Source organism: Tenrec ecaudatus, chromosome 3, assembly GCF_050624435.1.
Source record: "Tenrec ecaudatus isolate mTenEca1 chromosome 3, mTenEca1.hap1, whole genome shotgun sequence".
NCBI classification, from domain to species: Eukaryota; Metazoa; Chordata; class Mammalia; order Afrosoricida; family Tenrecidae; genus Tenrec; species Tenrec ecaudatus.
This window is the reverse complement of record NC_134532.1, coordinates 5,521,816-5,541,386: the sequence shown is the minus strand read 5'-3', so window position 1 is coordinate 5,541,386 and position 19,571 is coordinate 5,521,816. Positions and strand designations below refer to the sequence as shown.

The 19,571-nt window shown below is 43.9% G+C and overlaps 2 protein-coding genes across 2 annotated transcripts in view; one reads left to right on the top strand and one right to left on the bottom strand.

The window, feature by feature from the left end:
- The window catches only part of ETFDH (electron transfer flavoprotein dehydrogenase), a 59,661-nt gene extending 49,522 nt beyond the window's left edge, over positions 1–10,139 (bottom strand). Inside the window, exon 1 of the mRNA XM_075543639.1 lies at positions 9,953–10,139. Coding sequence (XP_075399754.1) covers positions 9,953–9,986 — 34 coding nt within the window. The 5' untranslated portion in view covers positions 9,987–10,139. The remainder of the gene's footprint in view (positions 1–9,952) is intronic.
- A 381-nt stretch (positions 10,140–10,520) lies between these two features.
- Positions 10,521–13,711, top strand: C3H4orf46 (chromosome 3 C4orf46 homolog). The gene is made up of 2 exons (XM_075544738.1): positions 10,521–10,840; positions 12,374–13,711. Exons 1-2 carry the CDS (start codon positions 10,652–10,654, stop codon positions 12,527–12,529), a joined length of 345 nt encoding a protein of 114 aa, XP_075400853.1. The 5' UTR covers positions 10,521–10,651; the 3' UTR covers positions 12,530–13,711.
- Positions 13,712–19,571: the final 5,860 nt, after the last annotated feature.

The window sequence follows — 19,571 nt, the reverse complement described above, 5'->3', positions numbered from 1 at the left end:
ATTTGAGTATATACAATATATCCCGAAGGGCAAATATTCGATGATCCCATATTGTGTATATGGAATAACTAGTAGAGATGCTAAAGCTCTGCAATGGTTTCCAGGGGCTGAGACAGAGGATAGGCGTTAAAGTACAGTCACAGGGGTACTGAGTTTATGTTTGGAGTTATGAAATACCTTTAAAAATGAACACTGGTTATGGTAATTATGAATATAGTAAATGCCACTGAATTGAACACTTCAAAATGGTTAAAACAGCAAACATTTTGTTAGTCAGGCAGCCCCTGGTCTAGTCAGTTCAAGTGCATTTAATTATAATTTAACCTTACTTTAGAGCCCAGGTGGCACAGTGGTTAGGAGTTGAGCTGCTAACTGTAAGGTCAGCACATTGAGACCTTGGAAGAATGTGGGAAACAGATCTCTCCCAAGTTGTCTCCCCCAAATATATGTCAAACTTAGCTGCTTGCTACATGTGGCAGATGACTATACACTTGGAGGCCAACGGAAGTAGGTCAGGGGTTATTCTCTCTAAGGGTTATCAGTCATCTAGAGCAAGCAGTCACCACTGTTTATCCCACAAGTAGGACCAACTCCCTTCTGATTAGGAAAGTAGTTGACTGTTCCCTTGTATGAGACCCCAGAGAGGCCAACCCCACCCAAGGGTGACCAAGGTTAGGCCGCCATCATGAATCTAGGATCTGCCCATCTTGTCACATGTATACCTCTAGTCCCTCCAATTCCTATGTGCACACCCCTTGCTCATCCCCTTCCTGTCATGCTGATGCCTATTGTACATCCCCTTCCTATACTGTGTATACCTATTGTACTTCCCCTTCCTGTGATGTGTGGTTACCTGTATTCACGCCCCTTAAGTAGTTATAACCTTTGGTTAGCAATAAAGTGAAGCTCTCCTGCTCTTGCTCTTGGGGCACTCTGCAAAAGGACCACCAAGCAGGGCTGAGGTGAGCACGCTGCCATGAATCGTGTCTGACTCCATTACTTCTATCTCTCATACTCTCTATGACTTCATTATAATCTTTACTTATTATCACCGTACAATTGCACCTACCAGACCCGTGATGATCTGTTGGGCCCCCCACTTCCCTCACAGAAGAAAGACAGGACTTTCTGCTCCCCCAGAATGAGAGTCTCAGAAACTTCACTGGGACACTTCTACCCTGTCCTGGAGGGTTACTATGACTCAGAATTGACTCAGTGCCAGTGAGTTTGGGTTTCTGTTGTGAGTGCAAGAGGAGCCCTGTTGGCTTAGTGGTTACCGATTGGGCTGCAAACCACAAGGTTGACAGTTGAAAAGCACAAGCAACTACCTTCCAGGATGAGCCTTTCTACTCCAGTAGTACAGTCTTGAAAAGACACAGGGGGCAGTTCTACCTTGTCCTAGAGGGGTGCTATGAGTCAGAATGGGCATCGGGCATCGTTGGCAGTGAGCTTTGTTTTGAGGTGGGGGCGAGGGTGGTTGTTGAGTGAAAGCAGTCCTGGGAGTGCAGAGTTAACCTCAAGGTCAGTATTTTGAACCCGTCACCCACTCTAAAGGAGAAAGATGAAGCAGTCTACTCTTGTGTAGAAACCCATGGGGGCACATCTATTGTTGCCTCATCGCGTCGCTATGTGTTGGAGTCAGTTGGACGGCAGGGAGTGGGTTAGTGGCATGCTTTCAAAGCTGCACAGGCAGCCAAGTGAAGGTGACCGTGATGAAGAATTTGCTGCTCGTTGGAGTTATTCAATCGTTTCAGTGCGGGCAAACTGATGAGAGCCTAAAGAGGATTTTGCGCCACATAGTGCTGTCCTGCTCAAAAGGGGTGGCCGAGGGTGACACTGGGAATGTGTGCGGCTTCCAAGGGTCCTGACAGCACTCCAAGCTCACATGTTAGGCTCCTGACAGGATTTACCAGGCCTCTCCGATGCTCCCCCCTCCCAGGACTTCAACCTGTAACTTTCTTGTTTTGGTTACTCTGACGACTCACTCATCAGATGGTTCTTGTTTTGTTGGCAGTCGTGAAAGATCAATTTATAATCAGTTCAAAACCCTACTTAGAAAAGGTAAGTCGGAATTGTCCCTAAGTTGGTAACCCAGACACTACCTATATGCATTTTACGTTAATAAAATGAGGAAGATCATGGTATTGATTTACCCACAAATACTTCGATACTCCTCTATAAGAAAGGGGTTAAAAAAAAGCCACTCAATGCCAACAGAGTTCATACCAACTCATAGTGACCTTATGGGGCAGAACAGAACTGTTCCTATGGGTTTCTGAGACTAAATATTTATGGCAGTAGAAAGCCCCATTTTTCTCCTGCAGAGGGGCTGGTGGCTTCAAAATACTGATCTCGTGGTTGGCAGCCTAGCTCAAATCAAGCATAACCCACTCCATGACCAAGGTTTCTCTCTCTCTCGTTCACTCTCTTAGTTTTGGTGTGACCAATACTTTGACTAGAGACCAGAGCTGGGACCCCAGGCTCAGGGGAAAGGGGCAGCTATAGACTTAGGGGTGGGCTGCCTGTGACTGGGTAACAGATGACAAGGTTTCTCTTGTACAGGAGGTAGAGTTTAATTCTTCTGCCCATCAGTGTGGGCCGGACTTACGAATAGCAGCTATCGCTGTAGTCATGGCTAACATCACTAGAGGTCAGACAGTAATAGCATGATCACCGCAGGATGACGCCATTCGAAGGCCTCTTCACCTCTGTAACATACTTCCTTCCAGAAAACTCGTCACCTTAGTCAAATTAGGAGCGATTGTCCAACTCAGACTGGGGAGCTTCTTACAAAATACCTGACCAGGAATTAGCCAGGGTGTTAAGGTGAAGAGAAAGAAAAGTCCACAGGACTGTGACAGATTGAAATGGGCATGACAACTGAAAGCAATGCGGTGCCCCAGTCTGGAAACGCAAACAAATAAACGAAAACAAATAAATGAAATCCAAATGAAGTCTGCACTTCAGCCAGTAAGCACATCAGCCAAAATGGCATCAATGGGAATTTATTGATTTGATAACTATATTATGGTTATGTCGAATGTTTATGCGGGGTGAAGGGCGCATGAAAACCTATCTTTGCATATCATCTCCTGTAAATCTAAAATGATTTCAAAAAAAAAGTTTTAAAAAGATACGGCAATACAAAATTAACTCAAAATGGATCAAGAGATAATGTAAGAGAAAAAAAATTATAAAACTCCTTGAAGAAATTATAGGTCTAAAGCTTTGTGACTAAGGATTAGGCAATGCTTTCATAAATAGTACTTAAGAAACAAAAGCAACGAAACAAAAAATACATTGGATGTCATCGAAATTAAAAGCATTTGTGATTTACAGGATACTATCAGAACAGTGGAAAGATAACTTACAGCATTAGACAAAATATTTGCAAATATATATCTGACAAGGAACTTGTGTCTGGACTACGTAAAGACGATATTCAATAAAGAAAGACAAACAACTGCCTCCCAGTTTCGGATTAGAGCTTGTGAGTTGCCACTTTGACCTTAATGAAGAATAAAGCTGGCCAAACTGAAAAACAAAAAATTGAGGTCCCAGAGCAAGCTGCTGCCTTGCAGTTAGAAGGGGAGGGGGGAGGGGGCAGAGGCTCACAAAGGGCCATAGTGGCACTGAGGTTGTGCCCTTGGTGATTGACTGGAAGGCTCACACCCAGCCAACTGGTCTGTGGTAGAAACGAACAACCTGCTGATCCACTCCTGGAAAACCAGATGAGGCAGTTCTACTCCGATCATGAGCTGGGATCCAGGGAACACAGAAAATCACAGCTTACCAGCTCAGGGGCAGAATTCTACAAACGAAGCCAGTAACAGCAGCAAATGGAAAATAACAGATTGCTTAAGGCTCCCTTTGGACTTGTTAGCAGGGAGAGGGGCCGTGAAAAAAGAGTAAGGCGCTGGAGGGGACGCAGTGCCAGTGGCTCTAATAATGGGCTCAAAAATAGTTGTGGGAATTCCCCCATCATTGCTATACAGAAGGTCAATGTGCGTCAGGACCCGACAAGAAAGCAACCGACAGTAACAGCCTAACTATGGATGAACTGGAGTTAAGAAATTGGGAGTTAATCTTAGTGGGGCCATACACTTGGGGGTGTTTTACCTCCAGGATCCTCATCAGGTCCTCAAGGTGAAGATCTGAGAAAAATCTCCTGTGGTTCCAGCAGATGGAGGGGAAAAGTAGTCATTTTGAAACAGGTCCAGAATATTCGGTTGTTTACAAAAGCCTGTCTTGAAGGGAAATTATTCCTCCAGAACCTCTTCTCTTAGAGCCTGAACAACTAGGATTTTACCCAAGAGGCACAGATCTGGGGGTGGGAGTTCTAGCCCCTCTAACCGGTTTCACCTAAAGTTGAAAAAAGCCAAGCAGTGCTCGGGATGATCACAGCCCAGAAGACTGAGACCCATTCCCCCCTCCTGCCCACTCGCACACCTGACTGCAGCAATCATTCTTGCACAATAGCATGGATGACAGCCCAAAGAACTGCACACCTCAGACCTTATATGAGGAGTCTTTAGGGAAATTAGAAGAAGCTCTTGTAGTGCAGTGATTAACCCCTAGCTGCTAAATGGAAGGTCCGGGGTTCAAACCCACCAGCAGCTTCATGAGAGCCTGAAGGCCAGTCTGCTTCTCTAAAGATTTATGGATTTATGGCCTTAGAAACCTTATAGGTTACTGGGAGTTGGAATGGGCTCAACGGCAATGGGTTGAGAAACCCAAACCAAATCCACTCTCACTGGGTCAGTTCTGACTCACAACCCTACAGAGAATTCACAAGACCGAAGCTCTTTAGGCCGCACATCACTCCAGCTCTTACTCATGAAGGTGCTGGTGGGTCTCAACCAGTGGAGGCCAGCATCTAGCCTACAGCTCCACCAAAGAAACCAAGCCCACTGCCTTCAGGTTGATTCCGGCTCATGGTGACCCTGTATAGACAGAGCTCTTTAAGGTTTCCCAGACTTTAATCTTTATGAGCGCATACAGTCTCATCTTTTTACTGCAGTAAAGTTGGGTGGATCTGAACAGCTGACCTTGTAGTGCACGACCAAGTATTTAGCCTACAGTGCTACCAGGTAGGACAAAAAGAGGCAGGAGATTAAAGTTCAGCCTGGGATACCAACAATTACAGTACACTTCGCCTAACTCCTAGCCGGATAAATATAAAACCTCACACAAGAACTGCACATTAGTTCTTTTACCTCAGGTGTGTCTCTCAACAACAACAACAAAATATGTCACGTGATGTGGGAAAGGTGTTGTGAACATAGAAACGTCAGCATCCGACCATGTGGGACTTTGATGCCAAGCTGTACAAAGAGTTGGTACTTAATTGTATGTGTGAGTACACCTTATAAAAAAAACACATAAGTAATAAAACGCCCAGCCTCAAAAAAATTATGTCACAGTAAAAGTAAAAATTAAACCAGAAAGGAAAAAAAGAAACTACCTGAAGAGACAAACTAGACTCAGGTATTGCAGAGGATTTGGACGGATCAAATGTAGAATTAAAAATAATTATGGTGCTGTCAAGGGAGCCCTGGTGACATACTGGGTTAGGTGGTAGGCTGCTAATTCTAAGGCCAGTTGTTCAAAACCACCAGCTACTCCAAGGGAGAAAGAGGAGGCTTTGTACTTATGTACAGAGTTACAGTCTTAGAAGTATACAGGGAAGTTCTATTGTTCTGGAGGGTCTGTATGAGTAGGAAGAAACTTAATGTCAGGGACCCTGATTTTGTGTGTGTGTGTGTGTATGTGTGTGATTTTAAGGTAGTGTGGGGCTGCTAACCACAAGGTCTGTGGTTCAAACCAATTACCTACTCTGCCAGAGAATCCTGAGGCTGCTTGCTCCCACAAAGTCTTACAGACACCTTCTATATGGTCGCTATGAGTTGGGATCCACTAGATGGCAGTGGATGATTAATATGCCTGACCCAAGTCATGGCATTTTTCAATCACCTCATATGTATGGACAATAAATAGGGGAGATTGGAGATCAGATCTCTTTGACTTATATTGAATATGCCAATGACTGCCAGAAGAAGAAACAAATTTATCTTGGAAGAAGTGGATGGTGAGATTTCATCTAATGTATTTTAGACCGCTTTCAGGAGAGGCTAGTCTCTATAGAAGTTTATTATCTTTTGTAAAACAGAGGACCATTGACAAAGAGGAAGCTCTTCCATGAGATGGATTTACACAGTGGTTACACCAATGGAGTCACACAACAATTGGGAGGATGTGGTGCTTTGAGTTGGAGGGGATGCTACACCATCTGATGACGACTTGATTACGATGCAAAGCGCCCTAGTGCAAAAGGTGGGTAACATACAAGATAAGTAATGTAGGCAGAGAGGCGTAAGAACACTTGTCAGAAATGAAGAATGCCTTTGGAATGCTCATCATTAGATGATGGGCTTGGCTCATGGCCCCCCCAAAAGAAAGAATCTCAGTTGGAAAATATGTTCGTAGAAACTCCTCCACGAAAATGGCTGAAGGGGGGAGGGGCAGAGGAGAGAAGAAGAATCAATATCAAAAATTGCAAGACAATTATACAGGGTGTAAAATACCTGCAATTACCGGTAAGACACTGAACTACAGAGGCAGGAAACTCAGAGAGAATATCCACTCAGAGAAATTCTAAAACATCTACACTTAGCCATATCCAAACAATAGGAAATCAAAGACAAAGTAGTACAAAAGTCTTGAGAAAAGCTAGAGGTGCAGAAATACCTCACTCTCAAAGGAATGAGGAAATAAGTTGCATCAGATTCCTCTTCAAGAAACCATCTTAGAAGGATGGGGATGAAGGGAAATAAAGTGCTGTTTCTAGCGAGGCTTGTATCTGCAAATAAACATGTTTCTAAACACGGGGGATAATGAACAAATAACAATGATCGTGAAAGACTTTTGCATAGAATTGAAGTATATAATAAAAAGAACAGATGGAACAATTATGACTTTAAACAAGTTTTAATGCTGCATCTTTCATGACCTTTTAGGTATAGGACACCTACAATCCACATTTATAGTAGACAGAAATTCAGAGAACCAGTCTCAGTCCTTCCAACATGCTATCATATGTTAAGACTCTAATTTGATTGGAATATTTCTCTGAAGTCATGGAAGCTGTGGTTGTAACAAAATCAACTCATTTACTTTTCACTCTTTTTTTTTCCATTCCAATGTTTTGTTTTGTTTTAAAGGAAAAAACCTGCCATCAGATGATTAACAATTATAACGAATGAAGAATGGGAAAAGAGTCAGTATGACTAGTTTCTAAAGCCTTTAAGCAGTAAAAAAAATTGGTTTTTGATAATTAATCTTGGGTGGAGATGGAATAAGGAAACCAATTTTTAATTCTTGCAAAAGCATACAAAGCCCTCCTGCCCATTAGAGTTGGGAATAATTTTATAGGCACTAGATAACTCCTTCCCCTAGACCTTGAAAAGTAATGTATATAAGATACACATAAATGCTAACATTTAATAGAAAAACTCAGTTCCAAAGTTGAAATATTCAAAGCTCATTTAAAAGGGAAAAAAATTAGAGTGGTATAGTACTGTACAAACATAAAAGTCATGGCCTTTACCCCTGTTTTCTGAAAACAAATCTGGTATCTCGCCACAAAAGTTTGATCACTTAAGAACTTTGGCCCAATTTTACCACCAGCCTGTGTGACCCCAAGGTGTCAATGGAACAGGATACCAGGCATGAGAAGACCCCAAACCAAACACATGTATCAATGTAAATGATGGGGGTTGGAGTGGAGACGCAAAGCTCATCTGTAGAGAATTGGACAGCCCCTCACAGAAGGGTCACAAGGAAAGAACAAGCCAGCCAGGGTGCAGCATAGCACTGAGGGACCACACAACATTCCTCTAGTCCTTTAATGCTCCCTCCCCACTCCACAATCCTGACCGCAGTTCTACCTTACAAACCCAGCTAGACCAGAGCATGTACACTTGTAGCAACACTCAGAATCCAGGATAGATAAATCCCTCAGGTACAGTAATGGGAGTAGCAATACCATCAAGGTAGGGGGACGGTTGGGGAAGAAAGGGGAGAAACTGGGGAACTCACAATGATCGATGCCTAACTCCAACCCCCTCCCCAGGGGGATGAACAACAGTAATGTGGGTGAAGGGAGATATGAAAATAATAATAATTAATCAGGGGCCCATGAGGGTGGGAAGGTGGGGAGAGAGGGAAACAAGAGGAGCAGATACCAAAGGCTCAAACAGAAAATATTTAGAAAAATATGAAGGCAACATATGTACAAATGTGCTTGATACAATTGATATACGGATTGTTATAAGAGTTGCAAGAGTCTCCAATAAAATGATTTATTAAAATTTTAAAAAGAAAAACATTAGGTTTACTTTTTGATACTTTCGTTTAATAAAAATTTTATGATTTAGAAAAAAAAAGACCCACTCACTGCCATCAAGTTGATTCTGATTCATAACACCCCAATAGCACGGGGTAAAATCGACCATATTGGTTTCTGAGACTCTTTACAAGGTATTGAAAAAGCCTCGGCTGGTGGTTTCAAACTGCTGACCTTTGGGATCACAGGGCTACATTTAACCACTAACCCATTTAAGCTTCATAGTGCCTTGAGTTAGCAACAAGTCTGTTTGTTTAAGTATTACATAAAAACAAAATAAACCTCAATAAACTAAGGATTAAAATGCTTTAAGGAGATGAACCAGACAGGTGCAGTGTAGCAACGATGAAACATAAAGCTTTCCTCTAGTTCCTAAATGTTTCCTCCCCCCTCCCACCCCACTATCACGATCCCAATTTTACCTTACAAATTTGGCTAAACCAGAGGATGTACACTGGTGCAGATAGGAACTGGAAACACAAGGAATCCAGGACAGATGATCCCTTCAGGACCAGTGGTGAGAATGGAAATACCGGGAGGGTGGAGGGAAGGTGGGGTAGAAAGGGGGAACTGATTATAGGGATCTACATATAATCTGCCTGGCGGAGTGACAACAGAAAAGTGGGTGAAGGGACGGAGACGTCAGACAGTGCAAGATATAAAATAATAATCTATAAATTATCAAGAGTTCATAAGGGAGGGGGAAGCAAGGAGGAAAAATGAGCTGAAACCAAGGGCTCAAGTAGAAAGCAAATGTTTTGAAAATGATGATGGCAATAAATGTATAAATGTGCTTGACACAATGGATGGACGTATGAGTCGTGATAAGTTGTTGAAATGGTTAAAAAAAGTTTTATGTTAAAAAAATGCTTTAAGGCCATTGTGGCTGCATTCGAGATCCTGTTAAGGTTCTCTAAAGTTAAAAATTTAAATTTTTGTTTTGTTTTGAATTAAAAACAAAGTGAAAAGCTCACACAACTGCTTCATTTTACTTTTTTTTTTACGTGACAAGGGAGGGCATGTGGTATTTCCACGTGTTTCATAACCCACAGACCCTTAAGGTTAACTTTAGACAACGGAGAAAACGTCAAGGCTCCAGAGAGAATTCGGGGAATTAACGCAGCATATGGATGTTGATCGAGATGTGGCCGATTACTATTCAAATTCTTAAGAGTGGGCTACGCAAAAACGCAGGTCAGGACCAAGGCGACAGCCCGGGCAAATATTGCACCCCCAAGTCCCCTTCCCACAGGACAAAGATAAAACCTGAGCTTGGAGATAGGCCAGGCTTAGGACCCAGGTGTGGACCGAAGTCCAGCAGGGTCTCCCGACGGTTTCCAGCGGCCATGACCTTTGCCCCAGTTGGCACTGTGCCCGCACGGACGACCCGCGGGGAGGGTCCGGGGTCCACTGACAGCGCGGGCTCGGTCCTAGCTTGGGTCCGGGAGACCCGAGGGGCGCAGGGCCCGCGGCTCCACCCGTGGTCCGTCCGTGTCGCCCTCACTCCGCGACCTTCCTCCCCTCTTCCCGCCCGGAGTTTCCGCTCACCCGGGCAGGACAGCCTGGCCAGCGGCAGCACCATGTTCCTGAGACCAGGGCTCCCACGGTCTGACACGGATGCGGGCGTCTGGTGCCAAGCCGGCCGCCGGCGCCGGACCTCTAAGCCTCGGGGGGCGCCATCGCCAGACGGCACACACCGATCCAAATCCTGACGTTCGCGTCCCGGGTCAGCCCACAGCCCCGCCCACCCCGCCTCCCACCCCACCGCTCTGCGCCGGCGCAACGACGACCGGATGGCGGGAGATACTTCCGGGTCCCGACAGAGGACTAGGAAAACCCAAACAAAACTGCGCTCCGGACGACTCAGACACTTCGCGCTTAACTGGGTCTCCGGCCTCCCACTCGCGGAGGCGTGGCAAGCTACCCCCGTCCGCCAATCCCATACCAGAACGCGCCTCACATAAAAGGGGGAGGAGCCCAGGCGACACGCACTGCCTCCTGGGAGTTGTAGTTTCCACTCCGGCGCCTACCGAGCCTGCGCGCAAGGGCGGTGAGAGGCCCGAGGCGAATTGTCGGACATCTCATTGGCTGTCCGGAAAGTTGAGTTGCTTTGGGGGAGACCCGCAGGCGACGGGGCGGGGCTCCGGACGGGAGGAGGTGGGGTTTCTGGCCTTTGAGCGCGAGCGGTTGAAAGGTTGGTCGTTGGTTCGTTGCTGCAGTCAGGTCTGGCATTCCCGGCTCTTCTCCATGGCCGAGCATGAAGAAGAGATGCGGGTGTCTTCACCCCCGCCGCCGCCTCCCTCCTCTCCCTCGCCTTCAGACACCTCGGAGTCTTCCTCCCCCGGCGTTCCAAGGAGTCTGGCTTGGCATCTCCCGCGGAGGAGCAGCAACGGAGTGGTGGACCCGCTGGAGGAAGTGGAGCTGCAGATTGGAGACGTGAGTGTGCCCTCTCGGGCGTCCGCGCACTGACCTCCCCCATGCCCCCCCCCACCCCACACACACCTGGGGATACCCTCGAGGCTTCCCGGGAGGGGAATGAAGGGGTTCGCCCGCCGCCCTCCCCCGCCTTTGCTTTTCCTTCTGGTTTCCATCATCCTCATCCTTGGTAACTGAAAACCCTGGAGCTAGCCTGCGGTGCCTCATGCCAACTCCACACTCCCGCCCTCCTCCCCCTCCCCCAAGCACTGAACACTTTCTCCTTTGCAGACGGTTAGTCTCGCTGCCTTGTTATTTAGATTTTTCTTCCCTGGGCTTGGAGGCCCAAGTGCTGGTTGGCGACCTGCCCAGAGTTAGCTGATGATGCTCTTGTGTGCTGCTGCTGGCAGGCTTTGTGTGGGATCCCGCCAGGACTGCTTTAGCCTAGAATGGTGTCACTTAGTGAAGGCTGCCTCCCTATAATTGCACAATTCTCCTGGCTGCTAGAAATCTCCGGAGACTGCTGGCACCATCCTTTGCCCCCTCCCCGGAGGAAATCACAGTGTGAGTTTTTACCGACTCTGTGATTGGTCAAGTGGAATAAAGCGTGCCGGTATAACCTTCCTGAGAACGTTTGTGGAATAGACCGTGCTCTCACCCTCTTGAGACGGTTGGAAATTGGGGAATTAACGCATGATCTCATAGCTCATAGTACACCAGTATTTGGTTTGTTTAAAACAGGACTATACATTGCCGATCCAATTTTTATGTTTGCAGGAACAAAGCTAGTTACTAATCACAAGTGAACATGTAGAATTAAGTGCTCACATTTTGTCCACGAACAGTGTGATACCAATTGAAGAAAACATTTGCTTAAGAAGGGAGTTGCCCACTAAGAGTTGCATGTTTTCTGTATTCGTGTGTGTGTGTTTGATTTTGTTGTATTTGTAGAGGGCAGAGAATCTTTTCTGATGCCATTTTCATGGTCTAACGTGTTCATAGTAAGAGTTATGTTGAAACCCGTTGTCCAAGTAAGTACTCTTGTTGAGCTACATGAGACGCATGTGTTTTCAGTTAAAAATAAAACAAAACTGATTTTTGCCATGTTTAATACACAATGGCGGCATAGTGGTTATGTTGGGCTGCTAACTGAAAAGTCGACAGTTTGAAACCACCAGCTGCACCCCGGGAGAAAGACAGGGCTTTCTACTCCCATTAAGAGAGTCAAAGAAACTGACTGGAGCAGTTCCCCCCTGTTCTGCAGGGTTGCCTTGAGTTGGCATCAAATGTATGGTAGTGACTTTTTCTGTTTGTTTTGTGTCACCATACATAATATTTTCCTACCAGGCATAACTCCTTAGAGCTTACTACATATTCTCTCCCAGCTTCCCTGGAAGAACCTGTTTTCATATCAAAGAGTGTACTTTAACAGAGACTACTAAGCATTGGATTCAAGAGTTTAAGCTACTTTTTAGACTACTTATAAAATGGGAAAAGAGTACAAGAAATAAACTTTGGCTCTTTGTTTTTCTTTCTCTTGGTTTCCAATTTCAGGCAGCATTTTCCTTAACCCAAGTTCTTGAAGCCGCATCTGCAGTGTCAGCACAAGTGGAAGAGCTTGCCTTCAAATGTACAGAAAACGCACGTTTCCTTAAAACATGGCGGGACCTCTTGAGAGAAGGCTACGATTCCCTGAAACCTGACAACTGATTGCACTGGATGAACTGGTTGTTTAAATAATGATCGTGTTACTTTTCCTTATATTTGATATCTGTACATGTTTTTGTATACTCAGAATGAAATTATTTTCTGGGTTTTGAATACTTTTATGAAAGTAGAACACTGATATTATTTTTGATGTTGAACAATATTTGGTTATCCTTAAATATTTTTCCTCTTATTTTTTCTCTCCTAAACTTTCATAGCATTTTCTATAAAAGTTAATTCCATCCCTAAATGATTAATATTAATGCCGCATTACTACCAAAAGGAAACTAGGGAAAGTATCATTCATTTTGTAAGGAGATTTCAAGAGTGGCAGGGATTGAAGGGCTAAAATTCAGTTTTATGGACTAAGTGGGACATAAGTGATTGGTTTTTCCCAACACTGGTTTACTCAGCTTCATATTCTTAGCACAAAGAACAGTGTCAGGCAAAACTCACTAAATAAAACAGTTCACAAATGCATGAAACACTTTTTCTCCCCCTTTTTAGCATGAAGTTGTGATTGTTTTTATACTTAGAGAATAAATATGAAGCAGAACTTTATTGATGTGGAGGAAAACTGAAAATCAAAAAAATAATTGAACTTTATTGGTTTTTAAAGTATCTATCTTTATTCCTTTGCGATGCTTTTTCTTCAAAGACCTTTACTTCAGAACATGGCTGGAATGTAGGTTGCTTCTCTTTCTTTTTGTGGTTAACTACCTTTGCAGTTAGTGTTTCCTGTAGTACTTTTAGACACGTGATTACCATCTTTGAAGTACCTTAGCTGATTTATGGCTGTGTGCTCCTGCTTGGGGAGCTTCACAAGTTGTTTATGCTGTAATTCTAAAGAAGTTTGTTTTCAATGCATGTGAGTTAAAAGTTTGATTGTTTTTATATTACGTACCCTTAGTGACACGGCTTTATTTCCCTTGTCTTATATATTATGTTTTTCCTTTTTGTTTGCTTGTTTTGTGGTTAAGCCAATTAGTTATCTACTAAATAATTCCTATGACATCTTTGATCCTTTTTGGTTTATAGAAATGTGTATAAACCTATGTTAACTTAAACATCACACGTGATTCCTATACCAAAGAAATGCCTACTTTAATATTAGAAAAGTATTTTTCTCATCTATTTTGAAAATAGCATTTTTTAATGTATAAAAATAAACTTATTACAAACACATTTTATATATATTTTCTTTTGGTTCATTGTTGTTAATTAAAATATTTCAGTCATATAGAAAAGGAATAATTTGAAGAACACATATATTTCCACCATGCAGATTTAATAACTGTTAGTATTTGGCCATCTTTTCTCTGGCTGGCGCTCTCTATATACATTTCACATTTCCTTTGTTACCTCTTTGACCTCATATAATTTCTCTCTGTATATAGGTAACTATTACCCTAGAGTTGCTTTATAATCAAGTTTTAGTTTTTAATTTATATGCATACCTTATAATTTATGTACATACCTTTATTATATGCAGACCTTTATTATATATAATTTCTATACATACCTTATATTTATAACCTTATAAAATGCTGTTTTTGCATGTGGTAGGTACCCTCCAAGGTGTCTCTGGGTGCCAAAGTGGTTAAGTGCTCAACTGATAACTGAAAGGATGCTAATTTGGACTTCCAAGAGCCACCTCAGAAGTCTGTACTGCTTTGAACTGCAGCCATGTATTCTGTTTGAGGTTCGCCATGAGTCAGAATCAACAACTGGTTTGGTGTGTGTGTGTGTGTGTGTGTGTGTGTGTGTGTGTGTGTGTGTGTGTGTGTGTTATGGCTGACCTCTGTAACCACTACTTGATTGAGGAAATGCATTGTGATTTGTCTTGTTTTGAAGTTTTTAATTGTACAATCTCATATTTTTTATGGGTTTACCTAGGAATTATAATACTCCTTTACAACCTTTTAGTTTTAAATTTTGTTAACATTTAACTGTTAAATTCAACTAGAATTTATGTTTGTTTGTTTCTAGTGTGATCTTGGGATCTTTATACTTTTGCATATAGTTAACTACTTCAGGTATCATTGCTTCAAATGCTACCTCTGTCATTGATTGACCACTATAGCTGGAAGAGCAAATACAAAGGGGAACCAGTGAGAAGGACGCTCTAATTTCTCAGCAACCATGCAGGCAAGAACGCGATGGAATGGCATACGTAAAATTCTGAAAAGAAATTTGCCAAACAGAATTATATACCTGGCAAAATAGCCCCTCAAATATTAAAATCAGAACATTTCTAGATAAACAAAGGGATCTGTGAAAACAAGGCTGACCTTATAAGAAATTGTAAAGGGAGTCCATTTTGGACTGAGAATCAACAGTGGCAACAACCTGAGAATTGGTGTACAAGGCACCACCACTCGGGAGTTAACCCAGAGATAGAACTATCTAAAGAAGACAAACAGACAAGACGAAAAACAGGCAACCAGAGATTGTAAGTTGTAGTGTTGACAATTCCAAAGTAAAAAAAAAGGCGTGGGTAATTACGGAGTTTCCAAAGGGAGAAGTCAAGTAGATTTCAAACACGGGTGAATGGAAGGCAGTACCCAATTAGAGGAAGGGAGGCATAGAAGTGGGGAGGACAAGGATAGGAGTGCAAGATTTAAAGGTAACAGGTAAATATTGGTAGATACACAATTCCGAAATGACGGTAATCAATAAGAGACACAAAAGCTGAGCAGTGAGGGGGTGTGATTTTAACGTTGCTGCACCTATGTTCATGGGTGTGGTAGAGCAAATAGCAAAGTTCTGAAAGTTGCACACAAAACCTGGCACTTTGGGGGGATGATTCCCCGGGTCTGGGTCTCAGAATCCATTTTAAGTCTGATGGCATAGCATCATCCATAGGATATGCCCTATTATTTTCCACTTTATTGGGAGCTCCTACAGATAATATAACAATCCATAGTTCAATTAGCTCAAGCATGATTATACAATTGTTGATATGCCCTGTTTTGGTGAGTAGCCATGGAGATCTTAAGTTTGTGAGCAGCAAACTCAGATGCAGCCATTGGTTTCTCTGGAGGGAAAAAACGTGACGAAAATTGAAGACATATGGAAACAATTAGTCCAATGCCCTAATGGACCATATAAACATTAATCTCCATCATCCTGAGACCAGAAGATCTAGATGGTACCAACTACCACTAGTAACTGCTCAGAAAGGAATCACATTATAAGATTCTGGATCTAGTGGAAGAAAGGTATAGAACAGAAATCAAAATCATGAAGGAGACTAGGCTTGTTGATGAGCTACAGACTGATGGAAACCCTGAGACTATGATCCCTGGTCATTTGGGTATGGAATCACTACTGTGATTCGATTTTTAGCCAAACAGTAGACAAGCCCACAAGTGGAATAATAGCACCATTGACACACCCACCATAAAGTAATGGACCATTTGGGATTGAGTTAGTTCATTGTGCCGATACAATTCACCATCGCAAAGACTTGGAAACAGACAGCCCAAGTTTCCATTTATAGATGAGTAGATTAGTAAACTGGCACATACACACAGTGGAGTACTATGCAGCACCGAAAAAGCACGGAAGATCACATGAAACCCATCATTTCGTGGAAAGAGTTGGAAGGAATCATGTTAAGCAAGACAAGCCAAACTCAAAAGGACAGGTATAACATGAGTCCCCTGAGGTAAGTACAATCAGCATGCCAGAAATAGAAGAACAAACATCTATCTCACAGTAAATGGGTGGAAGCATGGATAGTTGGAGGGAGGGAATGCCACAGCTAGGGAGGTCCATGAGAGCCCAGCATAAAGAAGGGGAAGTGGGGCAGGGGGAGGGAGAAGCGGGGTGGGGAGAAACCAAGTGGATGGCATGGGGGTACAGGGCACAAACTCATCAGGGGTAGAGTATTGGTTGTGTCCCCACAGAACTGGAACATGCTACGGACCCCACCATGACACGCCAAACCAGGAGGGCAACATAATGCCAGGAGGAATCCGCAGAGAGACTGGACCATACGCCGGCCCTAACCAGAATTAGCCCGACCCCCACCATTGGAAGGGAGTACCACAGAAAATGAAAATAGATCGTCTGGTGTGGGAAAGGAACTGACCTACCACACCACACCCAGAAGGAAGCTGAAGCAAAGGAAGGAGAAAGAATGGAGTGGAGCACACCTGGGCCCACCAAGCTCAGAGGATGATAGCCCGGCTTGGAGGGCCCAATGTAGAGAGGACTCTATAGCCGGCCCCACGGCATGATGCAACATCCTGCACTGAGCAATGGCCCTACACGGGACAGCACTGTAGACACAGGGATGTGCGACTGAGCTGCCCCCACCACACAGGCAAAACATTGGGGGCGTGCAGTGGAGCGGCAGGGGAAGCAGAGCAAGGCGGTCCCAAGGGATTATAAAGGATGGACTTTGGGGCCAGATGTGGGACCCCATCAGACGCGTCCTGAAAACACTCCTAAAGGTCAACAAACAGACCTTGAACTACTAACAGGCTTTTTCTTATTTTCTGCCTTTTGTTTTTTTCTCTTTTGAATTTTGCATGTCAGTGGCTTTTTTGTTTGTTAGCGTGTCGGTGTTGCTGCCGTTGTTGCCATGTTCTTAGGTGCCACTTTGGTGCTGTCAAAGCCATCCCCAATTTATGCACATAATAATATATCTGCAGGTCCACCTAGATAAGATAGGCTGGACAAACAATGTGAGAAGAAAATGGGACCAATGGTCCTAGAAGGACATGAGAGTGTGGGTGGTAGGGGAAGGGAGGAGGTGTCGCCCAACACAGGGACAAGGGAAAAATGAATGGTTCAAAACCAGTGCCAGTGAGGGGACTGGTAGGGAGTGACCAAGGGCAAGGTAACTGAGGAATTACTGAAACCAGAATGAAGGCTGAACATAATAGTGGGACTGGAGTAAAACGTAAGGAAATAGAGGAAAGGAGTAGGAGGCAAAGGGCATACATAGAAGCCTAAATACAGACATGTACATATGTAAAAATATTTATGATTATGGGGGAGATAGACCTATGTGCATATATTTATAGGTTAAGTAGTAGGGTGGCAGGTGGACATCGGGCCTCCTCGTGTGCATTCCCTTAATACAAGAGCACCTTGCTCAGCTAAACGGTCATTTCATGATACCTACCTTCCTGACATGATCACTGAAGGCAGACGTGTGCGTAAGCAAATGTGAAGAAAGCTGATGGTGCCCGGCTATCAAAAGATGTAGCGTCTGGGGTCTTAAAGTCTTGAAGGCAAATAAGCGGCCATCTAGCTCGGAAGAAACAAAGCCCACAGAGAAGAAGCACACAAGCCTGTGTGAACACGAGGTGTTGAAGGGATCAGGTAGCAGACACCAAAGAACAAAAACCATCATTGTGTGATCACTTTCCCGACATAAACGCTGAAGATGAATGTGTGCCTAAGTAAGTGTGGTGAAGAAGGCTGATGGTTCCCGGCTATCAAAAGATTGAGCGTCTGGGGTCTTAAAGGCTTGAAAGTAAACAAGTGCCATCTAGCCCAGAAGCAACAAAGCCCACATGGAAGCATGTGTGATCATGAAGGGCCGAGGGAACCAGGTTTCAAGCACCAAAGGTGGGGATGGGGGCGGGGGAGGGGAATCATATCGTGAATGAGGGGAGCGCGCGATGGGAACCCAATGCCTATCTGTAGACAACTGGGCATCCCTTGCAGAGGGGTAGTGGGGAGGAGATGAGTCACTCAGGGTTCAATGTAGCAAGAATGAAACTCACAACCTTCCTCTGGTTCTTAAACGCTTTCTCCCTCCAACTATCTTGATCCCAGTTCTACCTTGAAAACCTGGTTAGACCAGAGGATGCACAGCAGTACAAATGGGAACACAGGGAATCTAGGACAGATGAACAGGGAATCTAGGACCAATGGTGAGAGTGGCGATACTGGGAGGGGAGGGGAGGTAGAAAGGGGGAACCGATCACATATAACCTCTTCTCTGGTGGATGGGCAACAGAAAAGTGGGTGAAGAGAGACGCCGGGCAGTGTAAGATAAAATAATAATTGATAAATTATTAAGCGTTCATGAGGGATGGGGACGGGGAAAAGGAAAATGAGCTGATTCCAGGAACCCAAGGAAAAAGCAAATTTTGAGAATGATGAGGGCAACGAATGTATAAGTGTGGTTTACACAATTGATGTATGGATGGATTGTGATAAGAGTTGTATGAGCCCCAATAAAATGATAAAAACATGGTTAATTGAAGGGCGGAGAGATAAATGGTGAGCCTCGCCTTTCTAGTGCTCGGGTCTCTTGCTTTCTCTTGGTCGGACCAGGGTGCAACTGCCTTAGCAGTTCCCTGCTTCAGCTTGCAAGGCTCACTTCCTGCAAGACATCACCAAGGAGAAGCCACATAGACCTACCCCGATGCAGCACTGGGTGCTGGAGCAGCCGTGTGGAGACCCTGCCAGCACTGAGATGTTTACACATTCACTGATTTGGCTTTCCTCCTGCAGTCAGCATCATTACATCTGTTTTGTGAGATGGAGGAGGACTTTGTGGATTGGCGTTGGACATATGGGTTGATGGGTTAATGTTGGACTTGGGCAGCACTGGGTTGGGATGTTTTCTTGATGCACACTTAACCTTTATATAAAACTCTCTTATACATGAGTTTCTGTGGATTTGTTTCTCTAAAGTACCTAGAATAACACAGGGATCAAAGGGGCACCGATTTACCCAAAAATTCAAAAGTGTTATGAAAGAAGGCAGAATGGAGACAGGAATGCAGATGAGTCATTGAGTATAAAACTGATGACCTTCTCTGTAAAATTTCACTCAATTCACAATAGAAAAATGCTATTAAAGCTAACAAATCAGCAAACTTGCAGGATACAAGAATGTCACATAATCAGTATTTGAATGCACTAGCAAGAACACATTGAAAAGGAAATAAGCCCATGTACAATGTCGTCCAAAGTAATAAAATTACTAGAAGTAAATTTAGTGTAAGACGTACACACTAAAAACAACAAAACATGTTTGAAGGAAATGAAAGAAGACCTAAATGAAAGACATGCA